Source organism: Electrona antarctica (genome assembly GCF_951216825.1).
Source record: "Electrona antarctica genome assembly, chromosome: 13".
NCBI classification, from domain to species: domain Eukaryota; kingdom Metazoa; phylum Chordata; class Actinopteri; order Myctophiformes; family Myctophidae; genus Electrona; species Electrona antarctica.
Window position 1 is genome coordinate 41,413,104 of NC_136794.1, and position 14,213 is coordinate 41,427,316.

Genomic DNA, 14,213 nt, shown 5'->3' on the forward strand with positions numbered 1-14,213 from the left:
CATTGTTTAGTCTAATCAAATCTTTTGATGCGGTAGATGGTAGATGGCATTGTTCCATATATCTTTGGAGATCAAACGCTTTGTTCAGTTTCACTTCATGCCTGTAACTTTAATCTAAATTGTGATCACTCTTTCTCTCTCTTTTGGTTTCAGATCACCAGACTAAAAATCGACCGCAACCCGTTCGCCAAAGGTTTCCGAGACTCGGGCAGGAACAGGTAGCGTATCTCCTCTCTTTCTGTGTGTGTGTGTGTGTGTGTGTGTGTGTGTGTGTGGTGAGCTATCCACAGCTGACATATGAAGGAACCATGTAATGCAACCTGTCGTAACACTCGCTACGCTGCACAAGTTTATCCTTCTCTTTTGGCCCGATTCATACGGTCGCGTGGCAAGAACCGCCAATCCACAAGCTCACGTCGCATCCCGCTGCGACTCGTCGTGGGGGCTTGTAGATCTGCTATTCCCGCGGTATACCGTAGTGCAGCAAAGGTATATAAATCAGACCTTTTTTCCCCTTGGTCTCAACAAGCGCGCTCAGTGATATGGAAATAATCCCCGGGAGATAGAACTTAATCCCATATGCTGGTCCACATAAAACCCTCCCAGACCTCCACAAGAGAATGAGCGTTAAGACTCTGGAGAATGGATGGGGTCATTTCTGTACACCGCCCACCCCCCTCCCCCACCCCACCCCACCCCACCCCACCCTACACCCACATCTCTCTTATCTAGTGTCCCCTTCGTTTTTGCCCCCTTCTCCTCGTGCGCTCCGCTTCGTTTCGCTTTGCGTATATACTGTGCCGCTAAACGCTTATTTTTGTCTGTCTGTCTGTCTGTCTGTCTGTCTGTCTGTCTGTCTGTCTGTCTGTCTGTCTGTCTGTCTGTCTGTCCCTGTCTGTCCCTCTCTGTCTCCCCTTCTCCTTCTCCCCTTCTCCTCCTCCTCTCTCTCTCTCTCTCTCTCTCTCTCTCTCTCTCTCTCTCTCTTCCTCTCTCTCTTCCTCTCTCTCCCTCTCTTCTCTCTCCCCCCTTCTCTCCGTCCCCCACCCCCCCCTCCCCTCTCTCCTCCCTCCCTCCCTCCCTCTCTCCCTGGCTCTCTTGAATTATCATACATAACGGGGGGAAACAGCGAACCAGACCCTCAGCACATGAAAGCAGCCCCCTGCATCTGGTCCACATTATTGGCATAGATATTTGAGACATCTTTTTTCATTTTTCAAACAATAGACTGCTTGATTTATGAACTGGCATTAGAATTTCATTGCCGAAAACTACAGATGAAAAGATTACGCAGGAATAAGATATTTATAGGAAGGGACGAAAATGAATTTATCCTCACGTATCGTACATCCCCTTCCATTTAGCTCACAGTCCCCGACACCGTCGCTCAGAGGCATTACCAAATCATTCCAACGTATAGACGAATAAAAATGCAATAAAACAGGGCAATACCACCGCTGTTAATTCTCAAAATTTAAGCGGCGGTTTGTTTTTCTATTTTCTTTTCTTAACCCCCCCCCCCCACCACCCCCACCCCTATTTTTGTTCTTTTTTTTAAACGAAAGTACATGTTCACGTATAGAAAGGGCAGCCAAGCTTTAAGCTAAGTTACGATCGTGTCGTCAATTAGTATTTTTTTCCCGTGACGCAGCTTTACGGCGCTTTTGGTATTAGGTATAAAACGAGACGGGAAGAGGACGGAGGGGAAGAGGGGGGGGGGGGGAGGGGGGGGCTCATAGCTCATTTGTTGGGTTTGGGTCCTGAAGCAGCATGAGGGCATGAATGAGCACACTGATGGCGGAGAGGGCCGGGCCGGGGCCGCGTGTGATTAGCGCGGCGCGCTAACGAGCTGGAGCTATGCAAGTGGCCCTAAAACAACACACGCGGAGGCTAGTGGACGCTCGTTTCCTCGGGACAGGGCCTGGCGGCGCGCGGGGAAGTAAATCACGCAGGAAGGAGAGACCGTGTACAGATTTGAGATGAAACGTCACCCCAGATTTATGTGCACAGTAAAAACCTGCTCCTTTTTAATGGCTCCAGTTTCCTCTGAGTCTGACTCTGGTTTCTGCAGCTCTCTCTTTTCTCTCTCTCTACCTCTTACTCTCTCTTCCTATAGCATTCTCTCTCCCACCCCTCTCGCTTTCTCTCGCTCTCTCTCTCTCTCTCTCTCTCTCTCGCTCTTGCTCTGTCTCTCTCACTGTCTTTCTCTTTCTCTCAATTTAAAAATTTCAATTTCAAAATGCTTTATTGGCATGATTAATTATGTTCTACATTGCCAAAGCATACATACATACATACATACAACAAAACAAAATGTCATCTTTGCGCACACAGAGACAAACATCCCAACAATAATGAACAACAAGCAATACAGTAACAATGAAAAGAAATTAACAAACAGAAACATAACAGGAACTTTCTCTCTCTACCTCTTAGTCTCTCTTTCTAGCATTCTCTATCTCCCCCACTCTCTCTCTCTCTCTCTCTCTCTCTCTCTCTCTCTCTCTCTCTCTCTCTCTCTCTGTCTCTCTCTCTCTCTCTCTTCTCTCGGCCACTGTTTCTCTCTCTGTAATCCCATGTGTTGTCCCTATTTCTTTGTGTCCTTTGTGGAGTTTATATTTTATGTACATTCTGATTTTGAATTAATTTCATTATCACCAATAATATTCTCTCTCTCTCTCTCTCTCTCTCTCTCTCTCTCTCTCTCTCTCTCTCTCTCTCTCTCTCTCTCTCTCTCTCTCTCTCTCTCTCTGTCTTCAGGACTGGCCTGGAGGCCATCATGGAGACATATGCATTCTGGAGACCACCTGTGAGGACACTGACGTTTGAAGATTTCACCAACATGCAGAAACAACAAGGTGTGTGTGTGTGTGTGTGTGTGTGTGTGTGTGTGTGTGTGTGTGTGTGTGTGTGTGTGTGTGTGTGTGTGTGTGTGTGTGTGTGTGTGTGTGTGTGTGTGTGTGTGTGTGTGTGTGTGTGTGTGTGTGTGTGTGTGTGTGTGTGCGTCCAGTTCCCATTCCAGGCCGCAGGACCGTTTCAACCACTGCGTAGACAAGTAGCTTTCCACCTTATTTGAACATTTCTGCTTTATATTAGATCGTTCAGGGGAGAGAGAATGGAAAGAGTGTGTGTGTGTGTGTGTGTGTGTGTGTGTGTGTGTGTGTGTGTGTGTGTGTGTGTGTGTGTGTGTGTGTGTGTGTCTGTACAGGGTGGAGAATATGATAAACCCATATAAAGTTATTTTGAAACTACAGCCTGCGATGAAAGATAGAGCAGAAAGATAACTCAAATCCAAGAAGACAGCTTCATTTATTTGTTGTCTCGTGCTATTGAAACCCCTCGCTGCAACTCACGTCATGCAGCAGAGACGTACGTGGGTCTCCAACAACGTCCATGTTATACTGATTGGTCCGTCTGCAAAAATGCCATTCTCGTGTCCAAGGCTGTTGGAAGATACTGTGGCTTGTGCGGAATGCGTCCAATATTTACCTCAGTGACACTGTCATAATATGTGCTCACGTCAAGTGTGCATGCACACCATGGTGCGTAGGGGGCTCCCAAATAGCTTTACTGAGGTTTTGACCAAAATGTTTCTGTTTTTCAGAAAAGCATTTCTGCCAACACCTTCACAATTTACAATTTAGGCATTTAGCAGAGTTAAATCCAGAGCAACTTACAGTAAGCAATAACATAGTCATCATGAATCATACGTAAGCTAAGAACCGTGAACAGTGGAATATCGATATAATGAAACTATGCGTATACACTATAGAGTGCTTTGTCTACATAAAATGTAGTTACTAAGTTGAGCCACATAAGTTGAGCCTTTGCATACACCTGTAAGGTCGTCAAGGCTCTAGGGCAAGTGCTACGGGCTAAGATGGTCGTCAAGGCTCTAGGGCAAGTGCTACGGGCTAAGATGGAGTCTGAAGTGGTGGGTTTTCAGACTACTGCGTAAGATTGGGAGTGGGTCTGTAGTTCTGATTGCAATGAGAAGTGCATCCCATGGTTTTGGAGCCAGAAGGGAGAAGACGTCACTTCTCCCGTTGGAACGAATATACTCGCGACCTGCTTCTGGTATCCTAAAGGGGGGGGGGCGGCGAACAAACCCACGTCAAGTTGTCACGTCTTGGTTTCATCTCATACTGTCTCTGCTATAAGTCATCAGAGATGTGGCCTAGACGTATCAACCGACGGCAATCAATCTCCTTCACAAATGACACACGTAGAATCCAATCCAACCGCAGCGTAAATAGGCTACTTAAATAATGATAACATAATAAACACTGGCGCCAATTATAACAACGTGAGTAAACTGAAAAACAAATGATAATTTCTTCTTTGAAAATAACTGTACATTGACAGAGATATAGACAAACAAGTCGGCCTGAATGTATGCTGGTGGTACAATGTCATTGGATATAGCCAGACGCAACAGAATGCAACATTCCATTGAGGCTACACACATGGCAGGAACGCAATGTCTCCCACATCAACAGAACATTACAACCAGAACAGACACAACTCATCGCAGGAAAGGTGGAAGATCTAGTTCATCGCTTATGACTGTTAGCTTTCAGAGAATAAATCCAGAAGCCTTTCTCTCTCTCTCTCTCTCTCTCGCTCTCTCTCTCTCTCTCTCTCTCTCTCTCTCTCTCTCTCTCTCTCTCTCTCTCTCTATGGCAGACGTCTGGAAACGGCCGTTGGAAAAATATGACCGCTGCAGCCGATGGACAAAATAGCAAGAAAATTGTTGATAAAATGACATTACTGTAATACAGACTTGATTGGATCATCTATAAGAAGTCTTCCAAAGCCACGAGCCGTCATGAGATGACCTCGCCTGAACTCTCTCTCTCTCTCTCTCTCTCTCTCGCTCTCTCGCTCTCTCTCCCTCTCTCTCGCTCTCTCTCCCTCCCTCTCTCTCGTTCTCTCTCTTTCCGCATGCCTTCCCTGCTTACGTCACCGAGTCCCAATTCTCGGAATGACCTTCGTTTTGAGTCTGACCATGCGGTTCTCTGGCAGTGAGGGAGAGAGAGCTCCAAATCTGCTGAACTTTTCACATCGCGCGAGGCCTTGGAAATAAAATCATTAAACGGGCGAACGAACCCCGCGGCTTTTGACGCGAGTCATCATCACGTCAGCCCACATGTGAACACCACACGCATACACATACGCGTGCACACACACGCACGCACATACGCACGCGCGCGTGCACACGCACACACACGCAAACACTCACACTCACACTGGCGCAGGCAGGCTAAGGTCTTAGTCATGGTTCGTATCACAGGCCTCGCTGCTTAAAACAAGTGGATTTCCTCACGCCCTGTACCTCGTACCTCTGGAGGTTACCGCGGCGATGACGTGACGCCTTGTTTTCCGTCGCGGGGGAGGGGGGCCTGGGGGGGGGGGGTCGACGACGACATCTGTTTGTTATCATTGGACTTCTCCAAAGCGATTAGGCTTTAATTAAAGCACTCGCGCCACGAGTGAACTTCAAGACACCCACCCCCCTCCTCCTCCGCAGACACACACATGCGCGCGCAGGCGTGCGCACGCATGTGGGCACACATAGTTCAGCCTCTGAGCTAGTTTGTGTTAATGTACACGTAGTGTTTGTATGTGTGTGATTGTGTCTGTATGGTGTGTGTGTGTGTGTGTGTGTGTGTGTGTGTGTGTGTGTGTGTGTGTGTGTGTGTGTGTGTGTGTGTGTGTGTGTGTGTGTGTGTGTGTGTGTGCGTGTGTGCGTGTGCGGTGTGACCCTAATCAGTTATTCCCTCATGGTTCTGCTGTGTTGAAGCCGCTTTAGGAAAACATGACATCACCACCACGCTATCGTCCTCTCTCTCCCTCTGTCTCTCTGTCTGTGTGTCATTTTCTCTCCCTTTCTCTGTCTCTGTGTGTGTGTGTGTCTCTCTCTCTCTCTCTTTCTCTTTCTCTCTCTCTCTCTCTCTCTCTCTCTCTCTCTCTCTGTTAGTCATAGACTTAAAGAGTGGCAAGAGAAACTGAGCTAGAGGTATAGAGAAATACATAACAAAAAGAGAAATGGAGATCTATCTATCTATCTATCTATCTATCTATCTACCTACCTACCTACCTACCTACCTACCTACCTACCTACCTACCTACCTACCTACCTACGTACGTACGTACCTACCTACCTACCTACCTACCTACCTACCTACCTACCTACCTACCTACCTACCTACCTACCTTTGTCCCATCATTCCCCATCCAGCACACAGCAAACTCCTGCATGTGTGTAAACAAAAAAGAAGAAGAAACTCATGCTTCTAGGTGGACTGTGGCCATTTGAAAGTAACAGCGCACAGAGTGTAAGAGACCAGACCCAGCAGACCTAGTTGATATTATCGAAGGCATATGGTGAAAAATCACAACCCAAGCCAACAGTGTCCTGGATTATTTAGTTATGCCTCCCCTCAACCCCACCCCCCTCCCGTCCCATCCAGATCGCGCTCGTGTCTCTCTCGCTTTCTTTTTTCTGTTCTGGATTCGAACTGAATCTCTCCAACAGCGCGGGGATGAACGCAGGCCAAAATCTCATTAATAAAGAAATATGTGATTGATATCCTGCCGCTGTCCTTCCCCCATTCCTCAAAGCCAGACATACTGGATGAAATGTGTGCCAACACATGCTTTATACATACTGTATACTGTATGTATGTATGTATGTATAATTGTATATATGCACGCACGCACGCACGCACGCACGCACGCACACACACACACACACACACACAAATATAAATTTGGTGCTTTAGATTCATCTATACAGTACTTTTTGATGAGATAATTATGAATGATTTATTTTATTGAGTATAAGGAGGCCGGGAGGTTCTGCTTACCAGACGTGGTCAGAAACTGAATCCACATTCAACTCCAGAACAATAATATGACAGCGAGATATTTTTATGACATGATTCCAGATCTCCGATGCGGGGGTTGACGTTTAGTCTTTAGTGCGATGGGTTTAAGAGGTTGAAGAGATACATGTGGGTCAAATCTCTTGCAGACGAAGAGTTACAGATTCTATATGAACTTCAACACATTCTCATGAAACAAATACAATTGTTTGTGCATTTTTTTCATTTTACACAATGTTTTATCTCATCACAACATATCGTAAGAATAGAAAGAAAGAAAGAAAGAAAGAAAGAAAGAAAGAAAGAAAGAAAGAAAGAAAGAAAGAAAGAAAGAAAATACCTAAAAGATTAATTTTAACTGAGAAATGTGGCAAAGATATGTCAACAATCTTGACCTATTAATTATGTTCTCTTGCCTCAGTCAAGCTCACCTTCAGCTTTTACAAATGGCATTGGCAGGTGTGCACTATACATCTAGTTGTACATCACTTATTTGATGTTTACTATATGCTTTTTTATACCAGTGGTATAAGTAACTAAGTCCATTTATTCAAGTACTGTATACTTAAAGGACAACTTTAGGTTTTTTCCAACCACGGTTCATGTTTTAGGTAATTATTAGAGAAAGTAAAAGATGAGTGTTTTTTATTTTATTTGCTGCTTTGGCCATTTGAGAATAGCTGATCTACAAGCTCGTATTTTACTCCACTGGTTTTTACAGTGACCTACTGTATATCAGTGCTTCTCAATCTATATTATTAGTTTTTAGCTCAGCCCCCACACAACAATATACTGTGTGGATTTCTATTTAGCGTTATAAGAAGTCATAACACAGTCATCATTTCTATCGTTTTATTTAACAATAATTTAATTGTTATTGGTTGAGAAACATTGGCTCCAGCTTCCATAACGGAGCTGTTGAGCCCCATCAGCACCACCAGACCCGACTCACTGCAGCCAGTCGTCCGACCGAGACCTTTTATCCGTCGCTCGTTCCAGCTTCCAATCTGAGTGTGACTGCTGCTCTTTGTGGATTTGGCCGCTCAGACTTTGGAATCGTCTCCCCCAATCCATCAGATCGGCTTAATCGCTTAACTGCTTCAAGCAGCATCTAAAAACACGTCATCGTAGATTAGCCTTTTGATGATAAATGTGCGGGGTTCCGCGCCCGTCGGGGACAGTTTTCTCTGCTTGTTTTGCTGTAACGTTCATTTGTTTTTGATTCCACGTGTACTTCTGACTGGGATATCTCTGTTCTGTTATGTGTGGTGCTTTGTTACAGTGTGTTATACACCACTTAAAGGAGTAATTATTATTTTCTTTTCTGTTATGTGTGGTGCTTTGTTACAGTGTGTTATACACCACTTAAAGGAGTAATTCTGTTATGTGTGGTGCTTTGTTACAGTGTGTTATACTGTACACCACTTAAAGGAGTAATTCCCCCCCAAAAATATTATTATTTTCTATCAATTACACACCCATGAAGCCTTGAATTCAGGGAGATTATTTTGTTTTTGTCGCATTCCTAAGCCAATCATTTGATGCCCCGGGTCAATCGGTCCAGGCCCGGCACCACGAGGGTTCCAGAGGGTTCCAGAGGGTGCCAGAGGGGGCCAGAGGGTGCCAGAGGGGGCCAGAGGGGGCCAGAGGGTGCCAGAGGGGGCCTGCATGGCACCCTCAGTTGAAAATTCAGCCCCAACGATGTGTGTTCCCCCTCGCCATTTTCAACTTCCCCTTCAGTCATTTCGTCCTGCATGGAGCCGAGCCTGCATCGGACTCCGCCGGGCATCAAGATCTGAGATCAGATTCTAAAAATGTCTGTTTGAAAATGACAGTTTTCTGAAAAAGCTATGTTTCTATGTCAGTCGCTCTTCGATTTTTCAAAAATAGCAGACCTACAAGCTTGTAGATCTGCTATTTTTCAATAGCTAAAGCATAACATAATGCTAACACCAAAAGGGGTTCCCGCCCAAAATGGGTTAAGCCCTTTTTATACTGTCACACGGTAAATTTCTGATCTAACAAGCGTGTAGATTGGCAGGTCTCCCTCTTAAAAACAGTAATCGAATTGTGCGGATCTCAGGAGCCACGTGGGAATGTGGTTCCAACATGGATCTATTCTAAGACTTCATGTCAGCAGCAAATTAGGGCCCAATCAGAGCCCTTTTGCCTTTTATTATACAATTTAAGTTAAATATTTCAAAACATATGAAACATAAATGGAGGAAAAACAATCTTTATTTGATAGAGTTGTCTATTTCAAGCAAGATGATAATTTAAATAAGTTAAACAGTAATACTGTACATTGACTTCACTTTCAAACATTCACACATTATAACCATAGTGTAAAAAGCATAGTGCAAACATGCATTAACACTTTTAGTGCATTTGCTATTAAAAACACTAACACAGCGACCTATATACGCTTTATCGACTGTGCACTAAACCGAGTGCACAATTGCACATACAATGTAATTTAGCTGTTGTGACTATAATATCATTCGATTGATTGATTGATTGATTGATACTGTACCATCTAAACATACAGTAGCCTAAGTCACATACCTTCTTCATCTACAATTTGGATATCCCTACACGGTTTAGCCGTTTGTCTGTCTGGGCGACAAACAAACTAATAACTCCACAAAAACAAACTGAGATGAACCAAACACTGTCCTCCACCAGAAATGTTAGACAAGCTGGCGGATATGGTACGCCTAAAAAGACAGTATTTAGCCTATAGCCTGATGCCCCATTATCCCGCCTGCAGCTCGAGGACGTTTACTTCCTCAGCTTCTTGTAAAAGACGGCAGCGATACACAGGGCAACAATGCACACAAATACTAAAACACCTACAGCAGCACCAACCCCAGTAGACAAACCCTCATCATGTGCACTGTGCATCAGTGGGGCTGAGAGTGGATGGCTGCCTTCCGCTTGGGTGACGATCTCCGGGGAGGTGATGGTGTGGAGGTGGGAAACGTCGGCTGGCTCATCGTCCGTGCTTCTCCTTCTCCTGTTGTTGCCCTGCATGAAGCCGCTGCAGGTGGCGACCTCGCACAGGCGCGTGATGCAGTGCAGGTAGTAGGTGGAGACGGTCTCGTCCTGCTGCTCCATGAAGCGGAAAGCCGGGAAGGAGAAGCGGGCGCTCTGGCTGACGCCATTTTGGATCATGGTGGTGAGCGGGTCAACGTCGCCGACTACAAACAGGTTGAAGAAGGTGGAGTTGGTAGGACGTGGGGAGATTGAGGCGTAGCACCGGTCCAGAAGCACGTTGTACTGCCCTGTCAAGTTGGTGGCTTTCACCTCTACGTAGACCCTGGTCCTCAGCTCGATTCCATCCTGTGGCATCACCAGGGGCTTTGTGTAGGCACTATCGCTGAACAGCTCCATGCGCAGGGTGCTGATGAAGCTGCCATTGTTGTCCTTCAATGAAATAGAGGAGGCTGACACATCAACCTGGGTGTTGTTGATCAGGTACTCTAAGGGGTAGGCGCAGGAGTAATAGTACTTCATCTCAGCATTGTAGGTGATTGTCCCTGTGGTGGGATCGGAGGATCGCACCGTGCCACTGACATTGACTGTCTGGATGTTGGAGAAGTCTGCGAACACTCCTGTGCCGAAAGCGCTGGTGGTCCTGAAGACACTTCCACAGGCATGGGTATTGTTCAAGGGGAAGTTAAAACGCACCACGGGTGGAGATACAGACAAATCCAGGGTTCCCTTGCAAGCTGGGTCCGACTTATGGTTCACGATCATCCGCGACATGTTGTAGCCGGTGTAGACGATAGGGCAGGCTTGGATTGCCAGACTGATGGAGTCGGTGCCACATGTCACCGCGATGTCAGTGTATTCTGGACGCCTCGCATGTCCTTCTGATCTGCAGTCACTCAGTGTCAGCTGACTACTTCTGCCTATGATGGTGGCGACGATTAAAAGAACGTGAAAATTCATCTTGACTCAACAGCAGTGGTTACGCTTTCCTCTCCTATGACTGGATACCTTGTGTATAGTGAGCTCTTGAAGGCAAACGCAGGCTGATGCTGGTGATGGCTGTTCAGGAGTCTTTTATAAGGTCTCCTTCACCACGATTGGCTCAAAAGAAGGTTGAACCACCCCGCCACGGTATATGTGAACAATTGCATTGTCTTTTAAGGATAAGGGCTGCCACGTGGATTCACTCCCTGAGGGCAACAACCTGAAATCTGAAGCATAATAGATATCAATGACCTGGGTCACACACAGGCTAAGCCGTGGTGAAAGTACAGTAACCTATATATGATACATTCCTGGAGATCCTATACTTATCGGTCAGAAGGCTTAAAAATAAACAAGCTTCAGTTAATTTCCGTTGTGGTCCTTTGAGTGTAATTGTGTGTGTGTGTGTGTGTGTGTGTGTGTGAAGCTTCAGTTAATTTCCGTTGTAGTCCTTTGAGTGTAATTGTGTGTGTGTGTGTGTGTGTGTGTGTGTGTGTGTGTGTGTGTGTGTGTGTGTGTGTGTGTGTGTGTGTGTGTGTGTGTGTGTGTGTGTGTGTGTGTGTGTGTGTGTGTGTGTGTGAACTGAGTGCCACGTGTTGAGGGTGGGTGTTGGGGGCTGCATGTAGTGACCTACAGAAAAATAAAATAAAGAATAAACACATTCATACAAGTTCCAATAGACAACTATTGCCAGTAACCATGGCAAGAAACAACATGGTAACTGTATATGGAACCTGCTACAACTGAACTAAGTGAAGGTTAGGTTCATGCAGCAGGTTGATTACCTAATGCTAGTTATTCCACTCACTTTGTTTTTTCTTCCATTCAACCCTAAAACTAACTCCATATGAAAATTCAATGGATTCATATACAGTATATCTACAGTATGACTCCACATTTGGCAAATGCTTCATCCAGATTCAACTGCCCTTCACTCAACCTTATAGTTAAAGTTAAATCATTTCAAAAGTATCGAACATTTGGCATTTTGGCTGCCCAGTATAGTCTGCGAGATTAGCTCTGTACAAACACACCGAACCATTTACAGGCATTTTTGACAATGTTTCCCTTTTTTCTTTCTCATTTCTTTTTGAAAAATGTTACTTTTATAATCTATTTATAAATGCACCGAGTCTCTGTGTGTACGTATGTGTGTAATTCACGTAACTCGAGAACTGTTCGCCCCACCGACACGTGCGTTCCAGCAGTGCCCGGTGTCGAGTCCGTCGGATAGCCGTTTGCCCAGAACCAGCAGAAAAGCCTCTGCCCGGGGTCTGGACCTGATCACCCCTATATCTCCATATATGGAGCTGGCCTGTTCTGATCTGTATATAGACTCCATATTTGGGCATGCCTGACAAAGAACTCCATATATGGGCATAAAAGGGACACAGACATTACTGGGTGGGGCATGCATTTCCAACTTGCATCGTTCCAAGTAGGCCTGTGCCCAATGGGCTCTAGTAACTTATAATGACAAGATAGGGATACCAGGTTGAAAGCAGGTCTATAAATGACGGTATGCTGACCTATACTATACATAATCTCACCACATCTCTTTCCGTGATGTGCTTTGTGTTTTTCCAGGCGGGAGCACGGGAACGTCACCCACCACCTCCAGCACGGGCACCCCGTCGCCTAGCGGAGCGGCCCATTTGCTGTCGCCGTCCTGCTCGCCGCCCACCTTCCACCTGGCGCCCAACACCTTCAACGTGGGCTGCCGGGAGAGCCAGCTGTGCAACCTGGGCCTGTCCGAGTACCCGGCCTGCGCCCGCAGCAACATGGCGGCGCTGCAGGGCTACGGCGGCCTGGCGGACGGCTCCTACGGACGCCTGGGGCAGCCAGGGGGCGCTCCCGCACAGCCCTCCGACTCCTTCCTGCCCCAGAGGACGTCGTCGCTGATCGCGGCCGCCGGCATGCAGGTATATTATAGGGAGGGGACGATAGTCGTTTTTTTTAATCGTTTATCAGTCACAGTGTTGATTTCATCGACTAAACCTATGGTGAAAAATCCGTTTGCCACTCGGCTGGGCACATGTTTTTGATGCGTTCGACAAATTATAATGTCCAGGAATTTAATGCTGTTGGGTGGGGTTCACTAGGGATGCTGGGTGGAAGTGATAAACCAAAGTGCCAATTTGATTAATGCGATAACATCGCTCAACGCAATAGTTTTTTTCTGCCACACTAATCCTAACATGTTAATGTTCATGTGGTCCCGTCCCTACATGCAGGGCGGAGCCCACGCGTCTCTGAACGGCGGTGGCGGCGGCGTTAGCGGCGGCGGGGCCAAGATGGACGGCTACGGGAGCCAGCTGCACGGCTCCTTCCCCTCGGCCTCCCAGCTGCAGTACGTGATGCAGGCCGGCGCCTCCTCCTCAAACTCCTCCTCCTCCGGCTCCTCCCCGTCCTCGGCGGCGGCGGCCCACATGTTTGGCGGGAGCCACCATGCGCACAGCATGCAGCAGGCAGCGGCAGCCGGCTCCTACAACGCCTTCTCCCTGCACAACCCCTACAACCTGTACGGATACAACTTCCCCGCTGCCTCCCCGCGCCTGGCGGCCAGCCCCGAGAAGCCACCCCATCACCAGGGGAACCCCTTTGCCGCCGCGGCGGCCGAGCGCCAGTACCTCTCCAACGGCGGCATGGACACGATGCACATGATCGGCGGCGGCGGCGGCAACCCCACCGCCGGCCAGCAGGGCGGCTCCTGTGACGGACGCCAGTACGGCTCCTCCTCTCAGATGTCCATGCACATGGTGTAGAAAAAAAAAACCTCCCCCCTCCCTCACACCCATCCAAAGACCCCCCCCCCCCCCCCATCACCACCCAAAGCCCCCCCCCCACCCAGGAGATTCTGACATCATCGTCACCTAGACGCTCGCCTCGCTGACTTCCCGCCCTGTTTTCCCACATTTGGGAAGTCTCGCTACGACGTGGTTTTAAACGCATTAACGTTGTTGAGATGGTGCTTTTTACAGTACCCCCGAGGAGGTACAAAATGAATCATCTCTTTAAAGAAGGAACTCATCTTGTCGTCTTTTTTTTTTTTTTTTTTAATAAACTCACCTATTTAATTATCACACGTATAAGGACCTTTGCGTGTTAAATCGTGCAGATTAATTGGGACGACAAGTCTCGGTTCCTTTTGCTGACTCTGAGAGCAAAACCCACAGATGAAGTAAGCTGGGGCTTTAAGGGGGGCTCGCGGCCTCGCGGGGGATCTTTTTTTCTTTTTTCAGGTGTGAACTCATCAATCTGGTATGGTGCAATATCAACAACAGCCTTTCTCAATGACTCATCCTTGTATTTTCGGTGGACTCCGTTGAACGCCGGCCAGTCGCCTTCTCT

At 47.0% G+C, this 14,213-nt stretch overlaps 2 protein-coding genes across 3 annotated transcripts in view; one reads left to right on the top strand and one right to left on the bottom strand.

The window, feature by feature from the left end:
• The window catches only part of tbx15 (T-box transcription factor 15), a 50,538-nt gene extending 36,769 nt beyond the window's left edge, over positions 1-13,769 (top strand). For both annotated transcript variants that reach the window (XM_079517605.1, XM_079517606.1), the window contains exons 6-9: positions 154-218; positions 2,758-2,855; positions 12,450-12,784; positions 13,097-13,769. In XM_079517605.1, the coding sequence (XP_079373731.1) occupies positions 154-218; positions 2,758-2,855; positions 12,450-12,784; positions 13,097-13,627 (1,029 nt within the window). In that variant the 3' untranslated portion in view covers positions 13,628-13,769. The remainder of the gene's footprint in view (positions 1-153; positions 219-2,757; positions 2,856-12,449; positions 12,785-13,096) is intronic.
• LOC306935551 (zona pellucida-like domain-containing protein 1) lies at positions 9,666-10,838 on the bottom strand (the record flags this gene model as incomplete). Its single annotated transcript, XM_079518651.1, has 1 exon — positions 9,666-10,838. One exon carries the CDS (start codon positions 10,836-10,838, stop codon positions 9,666-9,668), a length of 1,173 nt encoding a protein of 390 aa, XP_079374777.1.
• Positions 13,770-14,213: the final 444 nt, after the last annotated feature.